This window comes from Podarcis gaigeae (assembly GCF_964106915.1).
Source record: "Podarcis gaigeae genome assembly, chromosome: 11".
Taxonomy (NCBI): Eukaryota; Metazoa; Chordata; class Lepidosauria; order Squamata; family Lacertidae; genus Podarcis; species Podarcis gaigeae.
Genome location: NC_139687.1, coordinates 61,096,230 through 61,121,301, shown reverse-complemented (window position 1 = coordinate 61,121,301; position 25,072 = coordinate 61,096,230). Strand labels below are relative to the sequence as shown.

The window sequence follows — 25,072 nt, the reverse complement described above, 5'->3', positions numbered from 1 at the left end:
TTCTTCCATGTTCATCTTTAAATAGAAATTTTGGTGAGAGGCTCTCCTTTGCATATATCACCACTCCTCTCTTCTTAACTGAATCCGAAGATATAAATTCTTGGCCTAACCTTTTATTTACCAATATTTTTCTGTGGAGCCTAGTCACATGTGTTTCTTGTAGACAAGTGATGTCTAGTTGCTCCTTCTTTAATATGTGAAAGATTTTCTTCCTTTTTTCCGGGCTGTTACAGCCATTTATGTTCCAGCTTAAAAGTTGCAGAGACATCCTGGATAAATCTGTTTAGTTTCCTTGGGATGGTGTTTTGTTCTGTAAGTCTTCAGGGTTCTGAGGTACAGGTACCTGTGGTGGTTCAGGCCCTGAGGGTAGTTCAAGTCCTTTGTGAAGGTCCTCTCCGTAGGTAGTCAAAAACTTATCCCTATCTTCCAAAGTTCTAATTTTAATCTTCTTCCCTCTAAAGGTAAAGGATAATCCTTGGGGAAAGTCCCACCTAAAGATGATTGAGTTGCTTCTCAACAGTTTTACTAAGTCCAAATATTCAGATCTGAGATCCAACAGCTGTTTAGGAATGTCCTTAAAAATCTCAATTCTTTTGTCCGAAATATTCAGAGATCTTCCGTAGTGCAGGCCCAGAATCTTGTCCCTTTCCTCCTTTGATCTCAACGTAATCAAACAGTCTCTGGGCTTTTCTCTCTTTGTAAGTCTTCCAAGTCTGAAGGCTGACACAATTTTGAAGTCTTCCTCCTCTAGACCCCAGAACTTGGAGAATTCTTTGGTCAAAAACTCAGCTAGGTTACCTTCTTCCACTTCTGGTATCGATCTTATCCTTAAGTTAGTCTCCCTGTTCCGAAGTTCCAACATAGAGAGGTAGGTCTGGTGTTCCCCAACCTGCTTGCTGAGCGGCCTTACTTCTTTTTCCAACTCTCCCACTCTTTGGCTGGTCTCTTCGGCCAGTTTCTGATTTTCACCTGCAGCCTCCTTCAGTTGTCCGATTGCTTGTGCATTCTGTGCAACTTGCCCAGATAATTTGTTTAAAGTTTCTGTATTAAGGTCAATTTTCGCAGTTTGTTGGTCAACTTTCCTGTCCAAAGATTCCAATTTCTCAAGAATTCTCTCTAGTACAGAACCAGATCCTCCTGAAGCCATCTCTTCTAGTTGTAATTCCTCAGTTTCTCCCTCCCCTGCCTGTGACAGGGAGGTAGCTTTTTCCTCCGAGGGCAGAGTAGGCACAGATGATCTACGTGTTTGTGAGGCTGCAGTTAAGGTTGTCAGAGTTGTTTGTCTAGTTCTTAATCCCTTTCTTTTTGCGCCACTCATTCCAAAGTTATCTAGCAGTCAAGGTCAAGCTGAGTTGTTCCCATGGGAAAGCTACGGCCCAGATGGTAACAGTCAAACAGAGGGCCGGGAAATAGAAAGTAAAACAATGTTTTTGTTATAAATCCTCAATCCTCTAGGGGGAGCATAAAATGTCCTAGGAAGAAGAGTCCATTCCAATCATACGAAATCTGAACCAGTACTTAGGGATCTTCACAAAAGTAGTTTTAGCAGAGTTGGTTTTAGGTTTGCCACAATATTTCAAGTTGTGCTTACTGGAATTCCATAATGCAAGAACGTAACCATTCTGAACTCCCTCAGACTGTCTCAAAGTTTAAGTACAATATATCCAAATTTGCAGTCTGACAGTTCTACTGCTCCGGCAGTTCTGACACCTGGGCTTCTTAAATAAAATTGTAATCCACAAAGAAGAGAATATATAAGTCCTGATCAAAGTCCAAAATTCAGTTGCTTACAGTCTTTAAAGGGATTAAAAGTAATTTCTGCGGGTGCTCAATCTGAGCTGTCAAAAAGTTCTCTCTATGCCTCCACTCCTCCTGCTCTTTGCTTTAAAGGTCAATGGCTGCGGAAGACGGACTTCCTTTTCCTCGTCTCTCCGCTTTCAGCTTATTTTCAAATATTTTAGTCCCAAAATTTAATTAAGTCCTCAGTTACTCACGGGTTGTTGCATTTTAGAATCTTGTATTGCAGGAAGAAAGGTCGGCGCTCACCGGCAACGGCAGCGCGGCTTCGCTCCGCTGAATGCGCATAGACCCACAGCGCCGCTGCCCCCTCTGCGATCCGGAGCCCCTTACGGGGTTCCCTCAACGTTTCGGGGGTTGCTCCTGGCGCCCGCCGGGTCCCGAGACCGCAGGCTTCCGCTGCCTGCGGTTTTCCAGAATGGGTCTCCGCTTCGCCGTAGCGGACGACCCTTTTCCAGCGGAGCTTCCCTCTCCCAGTTAGGAAAGGGCAGCCATTACCGTTCGCGCCGCCTCCGGAATTTATTCTCTGGATTAGGCAGTGAGCAGGTGATTTTGTAAAGTACACCCGGAACAGGAGCCTGGAAGTAAAATCTCGCTGGCCTTTAAGAAACATGGCCTGCGCTCACCCCCCTGTGCGCTTACCTGGGAGTAAGTCACACTGAACCCAACAGCACTTAATTCTGAGTAGAGCAGCGCAGGCTTGCACTGTTGACATGCCAGGGCAAATAATAATAATAATAATAATAATAATAATAATAATAATAATAATATATTTATACGCTGCCCATCTGGCTGGGTTTCCCCAGCCACTCTGGGCGGCTTCCAACAGAACACTAAAATACAATAACCTATTAAACATTAAAAAGCTTCCCTAAACAGGGCTGCATTCAGATGTCTTCTAAAAGTTTGGTAGTTATTTTTCTCTTTGACATCTGGTGGGAGGGCGTTCCGCAGGGTGGGTGCCACTACCGAGAAGGCCCTCTGCCTGGTTCCCTGTAACTTGGCTTCTCGCAGAGAGGGAACCGCCAGAAGGCCCTTGGCACTGGACCTCAGTGTCCGGGCAGAACGATGGGGGTGGAGATGCTCCTTCAGATATACTGGGCTGAGGCCGTTTAGGGCTTTAAATGTCAGCACCAACACTTTGAATTGTGCTCGGAAACATACTGGGAGCCAATGTAGGTATTTTAGAAGACATCTGAAGGCAGCCCTGTTTAGGGAAGCTTTTAATGTTTGATGTATTACGATATTTTAATATTTTGTTGGAAGCCGCCCAGAGTGGCTGGGGAAGCCCAGCCAGATGGGTGGGGTATAAGTAATAAATTATTATTATTATTATTATTATTATTATTATTATTATTATTATTATTATTAAAAGTTGGCTCAGCTGCATTTGCTCCTGCTTCCTGTGTGCGGCGGAATCGCAGGACAGGGAAGCCAAACGCAGAAAAGCATTGCAGTGCTTCAAACACCTCAGGAGAGGAAGTCCTATAACCCTGGGAACTGGAGAAGAATTATAAACGAGAGATCTGGCCCTTGAGATGTATCTCTGGGAAGATTTATGGCAGGTGAGCCGATTCCTGTAAGGGTCACGGCTTTCTCCTGTAAAACCTCCGCAGCGTGTCTTGATTTGACACGAGGCCATTACAATAAGCATGGGGGGGGGGGTTTGCATCCTTATATTTTCCTGCCCGGGATGAGGGGTAGGTCAACCCCTTATTTATTTATTTTGTCTCCTCCTTTCCTTAGGGACCTAAGACGACAAGAAGTTTCCTGCTGGGTGAGACCAAAGATTTCTTTGCTTCAGCACCCTGAGGGATGGGTGTCGTGGCTCAAGTGCCAGACTAGGACCTGGGAGACCAGGGTTCGAGTTCCCACTCGGCCCTGAAGCTCACTTGGGCGTCAGTCACTACCTCTCAGCCTGACCTACCTCACAAGGTTATTGTTGATGTGGGGCTTAATGAGGAGAACCATCAGACCTCACCTGGAGTACTGTGTCCAGTTCTGGGCACCACAGTTCAAGAAGGACACTGACAAACTGGAACGTGTCCAGAGGAGGGCAACCAAAATGGTCAAAGGCCTGGAAACGATGCCTTATGAGGAACGGCTAAGGGAGCTGGGCATGTTTAGCCTGGAGAAGAGGAGGTTAAGGGGTGATATGATAGCCATTTTCAAATATATAAAAGGATGTCACATAGAGGAGGGAGAAAGGTTGTTTTCTGCTGCTCCAGAGAAGCGGACACGGAGCAATGGATCCAAACTACAAGAAAGAAGATTCCACCTAAACATTAGGAAGAATTTCCTGACAGTAAGAGCTGTTTGACAGTGGAATTTGCTGCCAAGGAGTGTGGTGGAGTCTCCTTCTTTGGAGGTCTTTAAGCAGAGGCTTGACAACCATATGTCAGGAGTGCTCTGATGGTGTTTCCTGCTTGACAGGGGGTTGGACTCGATGGCCCTTGTCGTCTCTTCCAACTCTATGATTCTATGATTCTAGGCAAACCTGCTCAGATGCTTAGAAGGTTGATGTATATTTTAATCTGTTTCGGTATTTTAACTTTTTATGTTTTGAAGTATTGTAGTTTGTTTGTTTTACCTGATTTTCTTCTTTTGGCTTTTTGTAAATGCTTTGTGGTTTGTTTTTACAATCAAGCGGCATGTAAATGAATTAAATAAATATAAAGGTAAAGGGGCCCCTGACTGTTAGGTCCAGTCGCGGATGACTCTGGGGTTGTGGCACTCATCTCCTTTATTGGCCAAGGGAGCTGGTGTACAGCTTCCGGGTCATGTGGCCAGCATGACTAAGCCGCTTCTGGCAAACCAGAGCAGCGCACAGAAACGCCGTTTACCTTCCTGCCCTTTGACGTGCTTTCGAACTGCTGGGTTGGCAGGAGCAGGGACCGAGCAACGGGAGCTCACCCCGTCGCGGGGATTTGAACCACCGACCTTCTGATCAGCAAGCCCTAGGCTCTGTGGTTTAGACCACAGTGCCACCCGTGTCCCAAATAAATATTAAATAAATAGATATCACTTTAAATAGTCACTGCTCCCCCTACCCCAAGAATTCCGGGAGTTGTAGTTTGTGAAGGGTACTTGGAAAGAGACCCCTATTCCCCTCTCATTACTTTTCCCAGAGTTTCCTGTGAGCAAGGATTGTCCAACCACTCTGGGAATTGCAGCTCTGCAAGCGGACCAGGCATCTTCGAACCACTCTCAGCACCTTGAATGAGCTACAGTTCCCAGGAATCTTTGGGGGAAGCCATGACTGTTTATAGTGGAATCGGAGTGCATAAATGTGGATGTGGCCGACATATTCCTTGGACCCCATACTCCTTGGACCCCATGGCTCATCCTGTACCCCAATGCACATCATAAGGGTCCAACTCTGACCCAAGGCTTAAATGACAACACATCCCCACACCCCGAAAAGTTGGACGGGGTAACTGCTCTTGGGGTTGTCAAATGTAATAAACTAGCAAAACTAGCTGCCATGGTTTTTTGGCGTCACATAGCTTTCAGATGCGTTCTTATTGTGTTTTAGACACAGATTAAAAAGTCCTGCTGCCACTTTACCGGGAAACAAGTATTTGAGAGCAGTTGCCCACCAGGATTTCCCTCCCTTGCAAATATATGTTTTCAGTTATGTGTTTTAATAGATTGTTGGAAGCCGCCCAGAGTGGCCGGGGCCACTCTGGGTGGCATATTATTATTATTATTATTATTATTATTATTATTATTATTATTATTATTATTATTTTATTGTCTTGGCTGAACTGGGTTCTTTCTCAAGTTTCTTGTAAATAGTGTGGTGTAGATTCCTTTCTCTCTCTCTCTCTCTCTCTCTCTCTCTCTCTCTCTCTCTCTCTCTCATATATTTCGGAGGTGCCAATCACCCCAGTATCTTGAAGGCAGTGGTCCTACGTGGATTAAGCAAGGCCTCCGGGACAGCACAAGACTGTATCGCTCCATTCCTTTTCTTTGTGCATGATGTGGTGATGGAGACAGATAGCAAAGGACACAGATAACTGGTCTGATTGAGGAACAGGCTCCCGGCAGGACTGTGGCCCGTTGACACCGGGCGCCGGGACGTGATCCTGTCACTTAGACAACTCCGAGTCTCCCTGGGCTGCTCAGGGCCACCCGCTCAATGTGTGTGTGTTTGTGTGTCCAATGTCTACAGAGATGTGCGATGTTGCAAAGGCAATGTTCTCCCGCTGTCAACCTGATGCTTAGTAGAAAAGGAACGGGGAAGAGAGCAGCTGAAAAATGCCAAGGAATGTTGGCCACCCAGAGGGGTAGTGTATTGTAGTGGTTAGAGCATCAGATGAGGAGGCCAAGGTTCAAATCCCCACTCAGCCAGGAAGCTCATTGTGCGACATCGGGCCAATCATCCTCTCTCTCTCTCTCTCTCTCTCTCTCTCTCTCTCTCTCTCTCCCTCCCTCCCTCCCTCCCTCCCTCCCTCCCTCTCTGGGTTGTGAGGGCAAATGGGAGGATAAATTGTGGGCCCCCCCTTGAGAAAAGGAGCTCCAGTCCATCAAACTCCGTCAGTGGGAGAGGTGGGAAACAGGTCTCATTCCATCAACATTCCCACATTGCAGAGGGTTGGACTAGATGGCCCTTGGGGTCCCCGCATACTATGTTTCTATGAACTCTGCTGAAACACCAGCTCTGTTAGGCACCTCCTGAGCCCCGAGCTGTTTCTACGCCAGTTGCCCAAAATAAGAAAGACCATTTAACAATTGGTGCCTGGGTTTACTTTTTTCCTCTTCCCTCCCAGTTTCTTCACCCTTGTGTGCCAATTAGGTGCGGCCAAGAGGCAATGACTGGCCCAGTGTTGCCCATGGAGCTTCATGGCTGAGTGGGGATGGGAAACCCCAGCTCCTAGACTGACACTCAAACCACTGCACCACACTGCCTACCTGGATAAAAAGAGACCGGGATAAGTGTTTGAAGCCCAGCAGTAGCCTCTGCACATTTGTGACACTTGACGCAGCTCAAAGAGTTTTTCCTTGCCTCGAAAATGCCTGTAATGATGAACTATGACCTTCCTTCCTGCACAAATGCAATTGATGGGCACACACACACACGAGCTGTGTCTACACTTACTGCCTGGGCGTAGGCGCCGTAGGCTCCAAACTGTATCGCCATGGGGTTGAACATGCCCATCTGCCCGGCCATTTGCTGCATGCGCCTCATCGTGCGCTCCTTGTCTGTGTCCGCAAACTTGACCACCAGGCTCGACGAGGCCCCCTGCAGGAAGGAAGACAAAACATCAAGAAGGTGGGCAGAGATCTTCCCCTGTTGAGCTCAGCTGCGTCTGTTAGAAACCACAGCAGTCCAGGTGCTCTTAACCTAGAGGCTGGACTACTGCAATGCAATCCACGTGCGGCTGCCCTTGGGCCTGATTTGGGAGCTCCAGCTAGCGCAGAATGTGGCAGCCAGACTGGGATTGGCCGCCGAGACCATATAACACCAGTCTTGAAAGACCTACATTGTCTCCCAGTACGTTTCCGAGCACAATTCAAAGTGTTGGTGCTGACCTTTAAAGCCCTAAACGGCCTCGGCCCAGTAGACCTGAAGGAGCATCTCCACCCCCATCGTTCAGCCCGGACGCTGAGGTCCAGCGCTGATGGCCTTCTGGCGGCTCCCTCATTGCGAGAAGCAAAGCTACAGGGAACCAGACAGAGGGCCTTCTCGGTGGTGGTGCCCGCCCTGTGGGATGCCCTCCCATCAGATGTCAAAGACCACCTGACATTTAGAAAACATCTGAAGGCAGCCCTGTTCAGAGAGGTTTATAATGTGTGACATTTTGAGGTATTTTTAATCTTTGTTGGAAGCTGCCCAGAGTTGCTGGGGAAACCCAGCCAGATGGGTGGGGTTACAAATTAATAATAATAATAATAATAATAATAATAATAATAATAAGATGTGCACCACCACATTCTCCAATGCTGGCGAAGCCAGTGGTGTGTTGCGTCCTCCTCCGCAGAGCGTGGGATCACATCGCTTTATCTGCATCCTGTTTTATATGTATTCAACAGCCTCTCCAGATCCACAATAATCAAGCATAAAGAGGTGAGGGATTAACATGCTAAGGAAGCCAATTTTACCCTGTGCGGAGGTTTCACAATAAGAGCCATGTTCCCGGGATTAACAGCACATTCGGGAAGGAAGTGGCTTTCAGTGGTGACTAGTCTCTCTTTCTCTCTCCCCCTCCCTTTCTCTTGCTTTGACCTGTCACTCTTCCCCACTCTAATAAATCTATAACCCACTTGAACAATGCAGCAAGGAACAAGGAAGTGAAACAAATGGTTTAGCTAAACAAAGGTAGAGGGGGTGTGAGAGAGAGAGAGAGAAGAGAGAGAGGGATACTCTGTTCAAGGATGCAGAGAGAACGCTAACTGTGAGTTATTATGAAAGCAAAGCTAGGAAAAGGGGGGTGGAGAATCACCTCCAGTCTCTATCAAGGTTTTTGATTCATGTACAGGAACGAGTCTTTTCCTTAATCTCCCTCTTCTCCCCTCCCAGTCTCCAAATCACATGACACAGTATTGATCCTTCCCCAAACAGTGCTCTTAATTACACTTCATTGACAAATGAATATTTTTAATGCATACATTTCCTGGCAATTATCACCCGACCGGTCCTTAATTAGATCTCAAGATTCGCTTAATTAATCCTGGATCGGGAGACTGCTTTGGTAACCGGGATCTAATGATCTCAACCTATTTGCAAAAAAACGTTGGAGGCTGAGACCATTGACTGCAAATCCGGCAGCCAAGGGTTCGGGCAGAAGTGGAGGTGGCGAGTTTCTTCCAGTTCTTCTTTTTCCTGGTAGGGGCACAGGATGCCCCCAAAAATGCCATGGGTGCAAATTGGTGACTAGGTGTACAATGGATTGCCACAGGGAATCGGGAACGTTGAGTTTAAAAAAAGATTAAGAATCCTGTTTTCACAACTGTTCTATGGTTGCAAATGTATGGTATTCAGCAAAAAACAAAACCAAAACACTGTATGCATTCATTTAATCAGAGGATGAGGGGCAAATCCAGACTTTGCGAATTCTGATGCAAAGCTGACCTGATCTGGGCTACTGTGTAAATGGGAATTTAGTGATCCACCAGGCATTGCCCTTTGAAGTTTGCCTCGGCTCAAAAAAGGTATCGAAACACGTTTAAAAGGGATATTCCGAGAGAATAGATTTAGAAATGTTTATTCTGTGGGAAAATGTGTTCAAAAACCACATATTAATATGTGGGTTTCCAGTTTGCAGAGAATTGAGGAAATGGTACAGAATGACCGCATGCCCAAGGGTAAGAAAAACAGCCGCTATTTAACTTTGTGTGCTGAAAGATTGCCCACATGCATAAAAAAAGAAGAATTTCTTCAAGCAGCACATCGTTAAAGTACTGAATAGGCTCCCACAAGATGCGGTAGTCACGAACTTGGGTTGGCTTGAAGAGAGTTGACGAATTTGTGATGGATAAGGCTATCTGTGGCTAATAGTGATCGTGGACATAACGTTGGGGGTTGGACTAGATGACCCTTGGGGTCCCTTCCAACTCTATGATTCTGAGATGACTTTGATCCACTATGCCTCTGAATACCAGTAGCTGGGGATCACAGGTAGCACTTAGTTGCTTCTTATAGACTCTTGGTTGGCCGCTGTGAGAACAGGACACTAGTTTAGATGGACCTTGGCCCGATCTAGGAACAGGGCTTATTTGAACTCTGCATGTGAGCATAAATCTGTAACCTATAAACCTAATGTTTGAAGACTGGGAAAGGTTGTGGAGGAAAGGGGTTAAGTTCACTGCATGCACGGTGTTGAAGGAAAATGTTATGAAAACGATGTACAGTGGTGCCTCGCAAGACGAAAAGAATCCGTTCTGCGAGTCTCTTCGTCTAGCGGTTTTTTCGTCTTGCGAAGCAAGCCCATTGACGGATTAGCGGATTAGCAGCTTTTAGCGGCTTTTAGCAGCTTTTAGCGGCTTAGCAGATTAGCGGATAAGCGGCTTAGAAAAAAGGGGGGGGGGAAACCCCGCAGGAACTCGCAAGACATTTTCGTCTTGCGAAGCAAGCCCATAGGAAATTTGTTTTGCGAAGCACCTCCAAAATGGAAAACTCTTTCATCTAGCGAGTTTTCCGTCTTGCGAGGCATTCGTCTTGCGGGGCACCACTGTATAGATGGTACTTAACCCCTGCAAAATTAGCAAAGATTTACCATAACACTGATAACCTTTGTTGGAAATGTAAAGAAAAAGAAGGTACTTTTTATCATATGTGGTGGACCTGTCCCAAGGTGAAAGACTTCTGGGAAAAGATATACAATGAATTGAAAAAAATGTTGAAATATACATTTATTAAGAAACCAGAAGCCTTTCTACTTGGAATAGTAGGTCTGGAATTGCCCCCAAAAGATGTTAGATTGTTTTTGTATGCCACAACAGCTGCTAGAATTTTGCTGGCCAAAAATTGGAAATTACAAGAAGTACCAACAGTGGAGGAATGGCAGATGAAGATGTTGGACTTTTCAGAGCTAGCCGACCTGGCCGGAAAAGTCCGTGACCAGAGGGAGGAGGAGCACCAAGAGGAGTGGAAGAAATTCAAAGACTATTTAGCTAAATATCTTAAGTTAATATAATTAGAATTACTTGCAAGTACCAAATAGGATATTATGTTAAAGTTAAAAGCAAAAAGAAAGTAAGATGTTAATTGACCAAGTAAATTTTATGGGGAAATAGTTTTGGAAAACTGTTACAATGATTTACATTGGTACCTCAGGTTAAGTACTTAATTCGTTCCGGAGGTCTGTACTTAACCTGAAACTGTTCTTAACCTGAAGCACCACTTTAGCTAATGGGGCCTCCTGCTGCCGCCACACCGCCGGAGCACGATTTCTGTTCTCATCCTGAAGCAAAGGTCTTAACCTGAAGCACTATTTCTGGGTTAGCGGAGTCTGTAACCTGAAGCGTATGTAACCTGAAGCGTATGTAACCTGAGGTACCACTGTATATGGAAACTCAGCCAGGGGGATTTGAGGATGTCACCTAACAATGTTAACAAAAGTGGAATTATTATAATTAGAATAAATGTTTGTTTGTTTTTTCTTTTTCCTATCTGCTTGTTATAAACTTGGAAAATTAATAAAAAAGGTTGGGGGGGGTGAATCTGTAACCTAGTCTACAGAGATGGAATCCAAGCCTTTTGCATTGACTCCAAGTAACTGAGGTCCCTGAATGGGGATGAAGTCTCCCTTTCAGCCTCTGCTTTTGTAACAGGCCAGTTAAACGCAGAGCTTATCAAAACCCGATTGCTCTCCACCTGGCAGGGCCGGTTAATGTAGCTCCCTTGGCTGTCTCCCAGCGGCTGGTAATGAATCGCTCCCCTCCGCCGTCCGACCTCAGCATCCTCAAGCTCGGGACCAGGAGGGGAGGATAAAAATGGAGTCACAATTGCTCCGCGCCGTCCTCACTTTGTAATCCCTAATGAGAGACCTCGGTGGGGAAAAACTAATTTCCCAGCCTGTCTGGAGGTGTGAAATAAAGTTCTTCTTGAAAATGAGAGCTTGACAGGTCAGTGGCAAAATTTCATATTCACAGCAAAATAAAATATCCATCCATTGATATTTCATTAAAAGCCATGAAAACAAATCTGGGGGCCGCCCCCCTCCCGCTCCCTGCCCTATTTCCATCCCCCCTCCCTCTGCGCCTGAATGCAATACAAGCCAAGCATAAACTGCAGAGAGACAGCAGTTAAATCTTGTTCTCTTTAGGTGAACAATAGCGGCGAAAAGGCCCCACCCGACACTTGCCGGAGCTATTGCTTTGCAAAGTTAAGAGGCTGTATATTGCAAAATAAATAGGCCCCAAAGGGTTAAAAAACCAGTAGGTCCGGCAGATTTTTGTCTCCGGTTCCTGTCAAGGAACTCGCAGGGGCCTCGGGCATCTCTGACTTACGGTTATTTGCATAAATGTAGCTGGCTGTTTCTCTCTCCCTAGGTATAGCATTTCACATTTCTCGGTGCAGAATTCCATTTGGTTTGTCATCCACCCTGGCTCTCCAGAGTGCTGGAATCAGCCCAAATTTACAGGTTACTGTCTAAATTCTGAGAAGTCCGTGGCCCTCCATATATCGTTGAGCTTTGCCTGCCAAAGGTCCCGGATTCGATGGGAGAGAGAGCACCGTGCAGTGGTTATAGCGCTGGACTAGGACCTGGAAGGATGGGACATGGGTGGTGCTGGGGATTAAACCACAGAGCCTAGGACTTGCCGATCAGAAGGTCGGCGGTTCGAATCCCCGCAGCAGGGTGAGCTCCCATTGTTCGGTCCCTGCTCCTGCCAACCTAGCAGTTCGAAAGCACGACAGAGTGCAAGTAGATAAATAGGTACAGCTCCGGCGTGAAGGTAAACGGCGTTTCCGTGTGCTGCTCTGGTTCGCCAGAAGCGGCTTAGTCCTGCTGGCCACATGACCCGGAAGCTGTACGCCAGCTCCCTCGGCCAGTAAAGTGAGATGAGCGCGCAACCCCAAAGTCGGTCACGACTGGACCTAATGGTCAGAGGTCCCTTTACCCTTTACCTTTACTAGGACCTGGAAGACCAGGGTTAAGTACCCACTAGGCCATGAGACTCACTGGGTGGCCTTGGCAATCAGCTACTGCCTCACAGCCTCACCTACCTCTCAGGGCTGGTGTTGTGGGGATTAAATGAGGAGGAAAAACAATGTACACCACCTTGAGCTCCTTGAAGGTGGGATATAAATGCAATGACCAGCAACCACAACAGCCCCTGGTGTCTCTGTAGAGAGCTGCTGCCAGTGTTTACAAGGTGACGCTAGATGGGCAATGGTTTGACTCACAACAGTTTCCTACTGGTTTAAGATGGGGCAGTTCAAAACTGCTTCATACACTCTGTACATGTCTAGGGGGGGGCATTTTATTCTCCCTGAGCAAGCCAGGTTAAGGGTAAAGGGACCCCTGACCATTAGGTCCAGTTGTGACCGACTCTGGGGTTGCGGCGCTCATCTCGCTTTATTGGCTGAGGGAGCCGGCGTACAGCTTCCGGGTCATGTGGCCAGCATGACTAAGCCGCTTCTGGCGAACCAGAGTAGCGCACGGAAACGCCGTTTACCTTCCCGCCGGAGCGGTACCTATTTATCTACCTGCACTTTGACGTGCTTTTGAACTGCTAGGTTGGCAGGAGCAGGGACCGGGGAACGGGAGCTCACCCCATTGCAGGGATTCGAACTACCAACCTTCTGATCAGCATCTCCTAGGCTCTGTCCTAGCCGCATGTGTGTGCAAATGGGCTCTTGAAATTTCCCACCCTATTTGTGGGCAAATAAACTGCAGGGGTGATGGAGGAGGAAATAAGACCATTCACTACATTTCCTGAAGGGAGAGGAAATATATTCCTACTTTCCTAAGATGTTGTTGTTGTTGCTGTTGCCACTTCTAGTAGGAACATAAGCCAACTGGGTTGGCAGCTGCATTGGTGGCAACCAGTTTTCACCCTGCAGTATGTCCCCAACTTTGGTGGAGGGGATAAATGATTTTGGTGGCTTCCATTAAAGAAAATTATGGGATGGGTATTCGGAGAAAATACTGCAAAGCAGCCTTTTCTCTGCAGGCCTAAGGAAGGGAAAGGAGGTGAGGGAGAGAGAAGATCTTTCCCAATTAAAATCGGGCTCAACTTCTCCTCAAGTTAAAAAATTCAGTCGTCTCTGGCAGAAAGTAATTACTGTGGCTCACAGTGACAACCAGTAAGGGATGGAGACTGGGGAGGAGACTTAAATCAAGCACTCTGCAAATAAATTATAACTCAGGAAGCCCCTCTGAGCGCCTCTCGCTATTTCAATATTCCCCGAAGAGCCCCATAACCAAGGAGGATGAGTTCGCCACAGGCTGTGTCACTCCGGCTCCTGGATGGATATGCCCTGCCCCTCGCTCTGTCTTTGTCACTCTGCACTCTTTAACCAGGGGAGAAGCTGGCTCCGAGGACTGCTAATCTCACCTTATAAATGGCTGTATTTCTGGATCAGCCTTTGGGCAAGACTCTGCTGTTGGATCCCTACCCCTGCCCCCACCGCCATTGGTTATCTGCAGAAGTACAGCCCAGATTTTATTTATTTTGCCTCATTTTTAATTGAACAGAAGAGTGCATTTTAGCTGAAAATAAAGTTTCTGGAGGAGACTGTGAGAGTCCCATGGACTGCAAGAAGATCAAACCTATCCATTCTTAAGGTAATCAGCCCTGAGTGCTCACTGGAAGGACACATCCTGAAGCTGAGGCTCCAAGACTTTGGCCAACTCATGAGAAGAGAAGCCTCCCTGGAAAAGACCCTGATGTTGGGAAAGATGGAGGGCACAAGGAGAAGGGGAGGACAGAGGACGAGATGGTTGGAAGGTGTTCTCGAAGCTACCAGCATGAGTTTGACCAAACTGCGGGAGGCAGTGGAAGACAGGAGTGCCTGGCATGCTCTGGTCCAGGGGGTCACGAAGAGGCGGACACGACTAAACGACTAAACCATCACAACAACAAATAATAATAATAATAATAATAATAATAATTTATTATTTATACCCCGCCCATCTGGCTGAGTTTTCCCCAGCCACTCTGGGCGGCTCCCAATCAGTGTTAAAAACCGTACAGCATTACATATTAAAAACTTCCCTGAACAGGGCTGCCTTAAGATGTCTTCTGAACGTCAGGTAATTCTTTATCTCTTTGACATCTGATGGGAGGGCGTTCCACAGGGCGGGCGCCGCTACCGAGAAGGCCCTCTGTCTGGTTCCCTGTAGTCTCACTTCTCGCAATGAGGGAACCGCCAGAAGGCCCTCGGCGCTGGATCTCAGAGTCCGGGCTGAACGATGGGGGTGGAGACGCTCCTTCAGGTATACAGGACCGAGGCCGTTTAGGGCTTTAAAGGTCAGCACCAACACTTTGAATCGTGCTCGGAAACGTACTGGGAGCCAATGCAGATCTCTCAGAACCGGTGTTATGTGGTCCCAGCGGCCACTCCCAGTCACCAGTCTCGCTGCCGCATTCTGGATTAATTGCAGTTTCCGGGTCACCTTCAAAGGTAGCCCCACGTAGAGCGCGTTGCAGTAGTCCAAGCGTGAGATAACTAGAGCATGCACCACTCTGGCGAGACAGTCCGCGGGGAGGTAGGGTCTTAGCCTGCGTACCAGGTGGAGCTGGTAGACAGCTGCCCTGGACACAGAGTTAATCTGCGCCTCCATGACTCCCAGGCTGCGCACCTGGTCCTTCAGGGGCACAGTTACCCCATTCAGGACCAGGGAATCCTCCACACCTGCCCGCCTCCTGTCCCCCAAAAACAGTACGTCTGTCTTGTCAGGATTCAACCTCAATCTGTTAGCCGCCATCCAACCTCCAACCGCCTCCAGGCACTCACACAGGACCTTCACCGCCTTCACTGGTTCTGATTTAAAGGAGAGGTAGAGCTGGGTGTCATCTGCATACTGATGAACACCCAGTCCAAACCCCCTGATGATCTCTCCCAGCGGCTTCATATAGATATTAAAAAGCATGGGGGAGAGGACAGAACCCTGAGGCACCCCACAAGTGAGAGCCCAGGGGTCTGAACACTCACCCCCCACCACCACTTTCTGGACACGGCCCAGGAGGAAGGAGCGGAACCACTGTATGACAGTGCCCCCAGCTCCCAGCCCCTCTAGACGGTCCAGAAGGATGTTATGGTCGATGGTATCAAACGCCGCTGAGAGATCCAGCAGAACTAGGAAACAGCTCTCACCTTTGTCCCTAGCCCGCCGGAGATCATCAACCAGTGCGACCAAGGCAGTTTCAGTCCCATGGTGAGGCCTGAATCCCGATTGGAAGGGATCCAAATGGTTTTGCCAAGTATCAAAGGGAACCTGCATCGGTCCATCTCTGTGCTGTCTACATCAGAGACAGCGAACTTGTGGCTCTCCAGATGTTCAGATGCATCTCACTTCATCCCTGATCCCTGGCCATGTCAGCTGGGGCTGAGGGAAGTTGAAGTCCAACAGGTTTCTCGTTCCTGAACTAGACCATCACTTGCCTTTGCTACCCCTAGCTACCTCCCCCCCCTTGACTTCCCTTAGTGAAGAGGTGGGGAACCTTTGGCTCTCCAGATGTCCAACTGCATCTCCCATCATCCCTGATCACTGGCTGTGCTGCCTGCAGCTGTCAAGGAGCTCAAAGGAATGCACACAGCAGATAGTTGACTCTTTATGGTCAAAGATAGCACTTACAGCTCTGCATATCTATGCACACCATTCTAGTGTCTAGGTGGCTATTCCCAGCTCCGCACTCTATGCAGCAGTTGCAGGAACAAGGGATCACTTCTCCACCAGTTTATGTACCTCCCCTAAGAGGCGGCACACATTAAGCCAAAGACTATGCCTGCACAAAAGCTTTCTCTGCTCATCCCTCTTCAGTCCCCTCCTGGTTCTGGGAGACAGCGGTAGAGAGAGGATGGGAAAGCTGCTGGCTCTTCACCTGCCTGACCTGCCTCTTCTTCTGACCCATTCTGCGCTCCACCCTCCAGCTTTGAAGCTTCCCCTGCCTCTGCCTGTTGCCTCTTGGCTGTTCCCCACAAATCACTGCCCTGCTCTCCCAAGTCAGACTCCAGTCCCCCTTCCCACGGTGCACACTTGTCAGCACCCCTGAAAACGGCTGATGGAAATGGAAGTCCAAAAGGTTCCTCATTCCTGAGCTAGACCATCACTTGCCTTTACTGTCCAAGCTACTTCTATCCCTCTGCCTTCCCTCAATGCAGGGGTGGGGAACCAGTGGCTCTTCCAATTCTGCAACTCTCACCACCCTGACCATTGGCCATACTGGCTGGGACTGATGAGAACTGGGTTAGTGAGGGAAATGGAGACTTTCAACACCACTTGGGCTTCTTAGCTAACCTGGCAGGTCTCTGAGGAGTCCTACAAGAAGCTCCAGGCCTAGCAGACTGGGAGGGGATGTGAGGCCTTTTGGATAGGTGGTCCCAACTTTGAGATCACTAACAGAAGAACCCAGGACATAATGCCAGGAGGTGCTGCTGCCTGTGCCCAGGGATGGAGCCAGGTGCAGTGGACTTCCCAGCTGCACCAGCAAGGAAGAAAATAAAGGGACGTCCAATTGTGCAATTACAGGTGCAGCCTGTCAGGAACGTGGCCCCCAGAGTGCAGGGGAGGAGTCAGACTCAGAAATTGAACTCAGTGAACAAGGGACCAACTCTGCAGATGAGAGCTGGCTTGACACAGTCGAGAAAGGGCAATTCGATCCCGGGGAAGAATCTGTTAGCTCTCAAGAAGAGGAAGAGTTGGAAGGCAGCCAGAGTGTTGCTAGGCAATCAGCAAATAAGCAGAGGTCTGAGACTGTGCCGAGTGGAAGTGGGGAGGCCAGAGGCCAGCCTCTCGGTGCCCGTTCTAGGAGACTGGATAAGATCAGAGGGCAATGGAAGGGCAAGAGAGGAAGGGCGGGAGTTTGGTATCCTTCCTGCTATGGGAGGGGTGAAGATTCAGACTGACCAACTATTGTCAATGCGAGTAGTTGAGAAGCCGTGCTCTGGATGTGTTTTTTTTTTTTTTTTGCAAATAAATGTACATAAATCTGCTGGTGATTATAAGTCACCACAGCAGCATCACACTTGGGCAACTGTCTCTTGTGACTGTTGATGGCAGCACATTGTACAAGACAGCCAGGACACTTGCTGCTGAGGTTAAGGACAAGATCCCTCCCACCCCTGGTTCCATTTCACAGAAGCCAGCCAGAGAGGCAGTTGACTATTTCTTCAAAGCTGGTGTTGGAGCCTCCTCTTCTGCCACACCTGCGGTCGCCAGGTCACTTTGGGGCTGGCCATGTCTCTCCCACAGCTTCTGCCACTCCCTGCCTGAGGCAGCTGTCTCACTCCACCTAACGGTAGGGCCATCCTGGGTCTAAATCTGAGCAGTATCACCCAGAGGCTGGAGTGCGTGGCATCTTCTCATTCCCTGTGCTTTCCTAGCCCTTTCCTCCTCACCAGGTATTGCTGATTTAGCTCCCTTTCTCCCCACAGGCCAATAAAGGGCCGTTAGAGCACCAATTAGCTCCTTTTGTCTTCCGTGAGGCTGGGAGACCTGCCATTGGCTATCTCCCACTTATCCCATTTGGGCGTAATGGATTCTGCAGTGGCAGAAGACTTTGAAGGGGAACAGAGAGAGAGAGGCGCAGAAGGAAAGAGAGAGAGAGAGGGAGAGGGAGAGAAAAGATGCTTGTGAAGTCCCCCTGGGCCTCTTAGCTGCCCTGCCAGATGCCTGAACTGTTTCCGAGATGTGACTAGAGAAGGAAAGTAGATCGGATGAGGTCTTTATGCCCCAAAAGGCCATCTTCAGAGCCGCGATGATTCATACCCCCTGTCAAGAGGCCGGGCTGACTAGCTTTCTATTCCGGGGCTTAGGAACATCTGATTTATTAGTTCATTTATGGAACAATAGGGAGGGCGTGCGGAGCGGGGAGTGGGGTGAGGGGAGAGGAAGTTGTCCTGCGGATTAGCAAAACTACTCACGGACATGCATACACACCCCCATGCGCTCACAAGAGGCTTTAAAAGGCATTATTGTGATGTGAGGTGCTAACTAGCTGTCTGGCCAGCGAGGAATGCAATGAGATATTAGTGGGGGATATGAGAAGGAAGGGCCACTGAGTGGAATGTCTTATTCTGAGTCCAGAAAGTGGAAGAAAGAAGAGGAAAACTTGTTTTTGCAGAATGCACTGTTGACTTGTGGAATTTGCTGTCGCAGGAGGTGGTGATGGCCATAGGCTAGGCAGCTTTCAAAGGGGAACTGGGGAAGAGGGGAGAAGACTGTTCTGGTCACCTCACGCTCACATGGTAGAGCTGGAAAAGTTCAGAAAAGGACCGCTGAAATGATCAAGGCGATGGAGTGACTCCTGCATTAGGAAAAGTTGCATAGTTTGGGACTTTTTTATTGAGAGAGGAGCCAAGGAACAGGGGACATGACAGATGTGCATAAAATTTTGCATGACACTGATGAAGAGGACACAGAAAGTTTTTCCCTCTGCCTCTCTGAACTCATGGATATCCAATGAAATTGAATGTTGGAAGACTCAGGGCAGAAAAAAGGAAGGATTTCTTCTGGATCTGGAAAGCAAGCCTTATGAGGAACGGTTGAAGGAGCTGCGTATGTTTAGCCTGAGAGGAGATTATAGCCATCATCAGATAGCTAAAGGGCTGGCTCCTGGAAGATGGAGCAGGATGGGTCTTTGGCCTGATCCAGCAAGACACTTCTTAAGTTCTTAGAGTGAGGCGACAGCAGCCCCCCTCCCTCCCTAGGAGCGCAACCATTCCATCTGAAACCAGTCCCTTCTGGTGAGGAGCTGAGGCTGCTCTGTTCCTGTTAATTTTCGCAGCGCAGCTGTCAGCGGGTCTGTAAATAGTACTCCGCAAAGCCAACACTTTTTCCCATCCACACATCAACTGTTCAATTAACAGAAGAAGGATATATAAAGTGTGCCACAGCCTTTGATGCTTCCCAGCAATTTATGAAAGTGTACACAAATCTAATTACAAGCCCCACTGCTTCCCATTTACATGGTGCCTCTCGGGTTTGGAGCGGTTTATATCAAAATAATTGTTAAAAAATATATCAGTGCTGATCTACGACACCCGTGGCCCTGACACTGCCAAGGACCATTGTGATCTTCCTTGTCAGGCAGTTTTTTCTGCCAACTTAGCGGTTTGGCTCCACGGTGCATATACAATGCGTGGCGCTCTCCCTGCTCCCCCTTTTGCAGGATACAACTTAATCGAGATCGCATAGGCTGCTTTCCTATAGCCAGATTCACTATCCTGCTGCTCTCCAGAGGTTCTTTGACTACAACTCCCATCATGCCCAGCCAGTGCTGGCAGGGGATGATGAGAGTTGTAGTCCAAAACTTCTGGAGAGTTACAGGTTGGCAAGAACTCTCCCAGAGTGGTGCTTCCATCTTTGGATGCTTGTGTCTGCGAGCCAAATATCACTTCTGTGGCTAGTCCCCCTCCCCTTTTAAGGGATGGGCAAATCTTGTCAATTTCTGTCTCTTTCTCATTTTTCCACTCTCCACATTTTTTGCAGCCTCCTGTTATAAACAGTTTGGCATGCCGTTTTTGGCTACTATGCATAGTTCAGCAATCAAATCCCCTTAATATAAGGTGCATATGCATGCTATTTTCACTAATACATGCCTTTTAGACACCCCCCCCCCCAGCTATGTATTTTTGTACCTATTACCTGGCTGGAGAGCTGCACCACAAAATTCAGAGAAGTGTGAATTTCGAAGGGTGGCTGTGTTTTGCTTTGCGTTTTGTAGGTATTATTATTATTATTAATTCCGTTTATACACCGCCCTATACCCAGAGGTCTCAGGGCGGTTCACAAACAAGACCACAACATATACAATCAAACCAAAATCAATACCCTCCCAAAAAAGCCACATTCTAAAAAGGTGTAGGTATTCTCAGTTTGCATGTTAGGTTGTTTCTCATTAAAATGCAAACAAAGTTGAATTTCTCCCCCAGAAACATCACCCTCTGACCCAGAAACCTTTTTTAATCTGCTGGGCCACAGGAGGGAGCAGTCATGAAGGAACCAGGGAAGGCACAAAAGCAAGAAATGTAGATAACCAAAATTGATAAGAGTCGTGCATCCCTAGGCTTAACCCACATATCTCCTTCTTCAAAAACAATTGACTAATGGTCCTTTCCTTGTTCATCACTTAGGGATGAATCCTGTGGCATGTACATGCGTGTGTGTAAAACCAAGGGTGGTTCATGCACATTACCCTACACCTTTGCCAGGATCATGCTGGAAGAGCATTAGTGGGGGCAGAGGAGCATGCCGATAATAATCTTGTACACTGAAAAATGCCAGGGAGATTAGCCTATCCTGAGCCTTCTCCCCAACACACATGTTTTCTTCATGGCATCATAGGATTGTAGAGTTGAAGAACCCACTAGGGTCATTTAATCCACCCCCCCTTGAAATGCAGGAATCTTTTGGTCCAATGTGGGACTCGAATCCATGACCTTGAGAATGAGAGTCTCATGCTCTACCGACTTCGCTATGTTGTTTACTCTCATGGAGAAGTATACCGAACTCTCATGGAGAAGTATACCTCTGCAGGGGAATCACAACTGGGGAGAGTGCTCATGAACTCAAGTCTTGCTCGATGGATTGCCATGGGAACTTGGGTGGCCACCATGAGAATAGGATTCTGAACTTGGTGGGTCCCCATTGGCTTGATCCATCAGGGATCCTCTTATGTCCATCTCTAGTCCAGAACTATCTGCTGAAGCATATTTAATAGAGACAGAGGTTCCCCCAAAAGTTGGTCAAACTGTTTATGTATTGTACTACCGCAGCCAGAATTCTGTACGCACTGAAATGGAAAGAAGAAGTTCCAACGAAAGAGGAGTGGACTTGGATATTATTGGACTACATGGAGGTGGGAAACTGATAGCAAAAGTAAGAGATGGAAAAGAAGAAATGCCTTCAGAAGAATGGAGACCCCTTTTTGGATTATCTGAGAAAATATGAAATGAAATCGCAGGCAGAACTTGAAATAGAAGCAAAGGAATGAGAATGATAAAGGAATGTAATGTAGGCCATATGTTTTAGTGAAATATTACATTTATGGCAGTAGATGAGCGCTTTGAATAGAAACATTGTGGAAGTAAGGGTGGGAAGTCAAAATTTTAAGGGAATACTGCATTGGAATTGACTTCAGTTGGTTAAATTGTTTGAAAACTCATTGAAAAATTATGAAAACAACAACAGAGAACTTCCACTGGCAGCACAAGGTCCTTTCCACCCACCTCTGCTCCTTGAGTTGCCAGGGGTTGAACCTGTGACTTTTGGATACCCATTGCCTCTCGGTGACTGGTCCTTTGATGGAACTCAGCAAGGTGATTCTGACATTATTGACCTACCGGGGGACTACAGGAAACATGGCGGGTGCAAGGCAGCCTGGCTTCCAGGGAATAAGGAAAGAGAAATGAAACTTTCATCAAAGAAAGTTGCCTTTTTGGAAACCATTAGGTAGCATATGCTGTGTGAACAGGGAGCCACAGTGCAGCGATAATCCTGACAGCTGTGGAGGAGCAGGAGCTTGCCTCAGGAGCAAACGGCTCGAGACCTGACAGGAATGATGATGCGTGCCCCCGTTGGCGGAACATGAGGATGGGGAGAGCAAGGCTGAAATTGGCTGAACTGAATTGGAAGAGGAGGAAGAAGAAGAGTTTGGGTTTGATATCCTGCTTTTCACTCCCCTTCAGGAGTCTCAAAGCAGCTAACATTCTCCTTTCCCTTTCTCCCCCACAAGAAACACTCTGTGAGGTGAGTGGGGCTGAGAGACTTCAGAGAAGTGTGACTAGCCCAAGGTCACCCAGCAGCTGCATGTGGAGGAGCGGAGACGCGAACCCGGTTCCCCAGATTACGAGACTACCGCTCTTAAGCACTACACCACGCTGGCTCCTCTCTCTTTTACAGAATGAAGGTCCAACAGAACTGGTTTGGATCCAGCACATAGAACAATGGAACTTGCTCCTGTTTACTCGCTTTGTGGTGTTACCCTCTGCATGAAAATTGGGGGCAAGGTGGTTCTGTGGAATCAATGGGTGACAGAGCTGCTGTCTTCGCTAAACCAGTTGGTGAGTCCAGATGACAATGTTTCCCCCCCTCTTTTTGGGGGGGACAGGGGGAATCAGTTCAGCCTGCCCCCTTTGGCAGAGTGGCAGCATTTGCAACGTCTAAGCCTCTTAGTTTCTGTTTATGACCTGGCAGCTTTAAGCACCTCTGAAACACCAGGTTTATTAGAAGACTGGATCAACTTGATCCATAACCCACAATCTACCCTTGTAAGATCCTACTGTGTTAAGCGAAATCTGATGTGAATAGCTAACAGAGCTGGACTGCCTCCCACACTTGAAACCATGGCAAACAGTGTTGGCGTGTCTAAGGTTTTGCTCATTGTATTTGGAACATATTGGGACTTCTCATTGCCAGTGTGGTGTAGTGGTTAAGAGCAGTAGACTCATAATCTGGTGAAGCGGGTTCGCTTCCCTGCTCCTCCACATGCAGCTGCTGGGTGACCTTGGGCTAGTCACACTTCTCTGAAGTCTCTCAGCCCCACTCACCTCACAGAGTGTTTGTTGTGGGGGAGGAAGGGAAAGGAGAATGTTAGCCGCTTTGAGACTCCCTCGGGTAGTGATAAAGCGGGATATCAAATCCAAACTCTTTGTCAAAAATGTCTTGCACCCATAGACACCTGCTCACACTGTGGTATCCTACCGCAGGGCTGAAGCATATGATCTGGTCATGCCCTCCAATGGCGCCATTTGGGATGTGAGTCATTGTCTGTGATAATTTGGTCTTGAAAGCACATGTTATACTCAGTTCTCTTCCAACAGTGTGAGCCTTGATGGAGGGGTAACGTAACTGGATTTTTCTCACCCTTTACTCACGCCTTCGTTTAGGGAAGCTTTTAAGGTTTAACAGACCACTGTATTTTAATACTTTGTTGGAAGCCGCCCAGGGTGGCTGGGAAGACCCAGCCAAATGGGCGGGGTATAAATAATAAATGATGATGATGATGATGATGATGATATCTATGACCTGTCAAATGTGGGAGAACTGCTATTGCAATTATCTTATTATTATGTTGTGCTTTATTATTTTGCTGTGCTTTTACTATTATCCCCCATAAATTATGTTCTTAAGGTTGTACACAACTCTGAGTTCTTTGAATAAAAGGTGGTGGTGTGTGTGTATCTCATCTCAGTTGGTTAGCTGATAATGCCAAGGTTGCAGGTTTGATTCCCGTATGGGACAGCTGCATATTCCTGCATTGCAGGGGGTTGGACAAGATGATCCTCAGCGTTCCCTTCCAGCAATACAACTCTATGTTTCTATGATTCTAGAAAGTCTGGTGTTACAACCCTGGAATGTACATCTTGCACAATCGCTCATTGGTCGGAAGACTTGGCTACTTTTGCAGTATACGAAAAACTGCCTTCAGTAGGCAGCTCCAACGGACTGACTACTCGAGCATTTGGGATCCATGACCTGGAATTATTTGCCCAATAAAGAGACTAGTCCTCACCGGCATTGTCTGGCTTCCGTGCAAGGCATTGATGGCGGCCTGCGCTTCCGCATGTGAGGAATATTTCACAAACGCGCACCCTGTAGGGAAAAAAAGAAGAGGAAAAAGATATAAGAAGGTGGAACGCATGGTATGGTTGGATTAGATGATTATTCACATCCCTTCCAAGTCTACAGTTCTATGATTCTATCAATGGAAAGACCCACACCTCAGTGTAACCTGAATCCTTTTCCCTTGGTTCTTCACCTTAGTCCAGCATCTGGAAATATGTGGTCTTACCTGACCCCCATGAGTCACAACTTTCACATTTTGCAAAAAGTCATTTTCTAGCCCTCATAGTTACAGAGACAGAAACATGGTAGTTGAGGATTAGAAAGTAAGAGGGTTTTTATGGAGCCTCATTAAGTTATTTTCCAGCAATCACTGTTCTATACATTGACGTTGTTCAAGAGGGAATGTTGATTTTTCAGAATGCGGACACTGTTATTTAAGAATAAGTCAGTGTTTATGATTCCTTTGCTAGTCCCTCAGAAGGAGGGGAAGAACATTTTAAATCGAAACAGCTTGTAATGCTACAAGCTGAATCAAAACAAATTTGATGCCATAAAGTCTCCTTTACACATGCTGTTACTGAGTGTTATTCAGATATTCTCTAAATATGTGAGCATTTGTCAAATATTGGATCTCTCTGCTCGATACCCAGTGCTGTTGGGTTAGCTGACATGCAATGGTGTCTGTCAAGTGACATTCAATGGTGGCTGATGTGCACTGATGTACCTGTCAAAGCGGCTTTCACACTTTCCTACATTCAGGGAAACTCGCTCACACGGAGTCAGCCTCAAAGTACCTTAAAAGGACCCCTGACAGTTAAGTCCAGTCGCAGACGACTCTGGGGTTGCGGCGCTCATCTCGCTTTACTGGCCGAGGGAGCCGGTGTTTGTGCGCAGACAGATTTTCTGGGTCATGTGGCCAGCATGACTAAGCCACTTCTGGTGAACCAGAGCAGCGCACGGAAACGCCGTTTACCTTCCCACTGGAGCGGTACCTATTTATCTACTTGCACTGGTGTGCTTTCGAACTGCTAGGTTGGCAGGAGCTGGGACTGAGCAACGGGAGCTCACCTCGTCGTGGGGATTTGAACCGCCGA

At 47.5% G+C, this 25,072-nt stretch overlaps 1 protein-coding gene across 14 annotated transcripts in view; it reads right to left on the bottom strand.

The window, feature by feature from the left end:
* The window catches only part of CELF4 (CUGBP Elav-like family member 4), an 805,408-nt gene that overhangs the window by 71,527 nt on the left and 708,809 nt on the right, over nt 1-25,072 (bottom strand). For 8 of the 14 annotated variants that reach the window (XM_083702825.1, XM_083702826.1, XM_083702827.1 and 5 more), the window contains exons 5-6: nt 23,926-24,005; nt 6,899-7,042 (exon numbers count right to left, since the gene is read on the bottom strand). In XM_083702825.1, coding sequence (XP_083558951.1) covers nt 6,899-7,042; nt 23,926-24,005 — 224 coding nt within the window. Of the gene's footprint in view, nt 1-6,892; nt 7,043-23,925; nt 24,006-25,072 lie in introns of all 14 variants that reach the window. The other 6 variants (XR_014556189.1, XM_083702815.1, XM_083702816.1 and 3 more) reach the window with 1 other exon arrangement.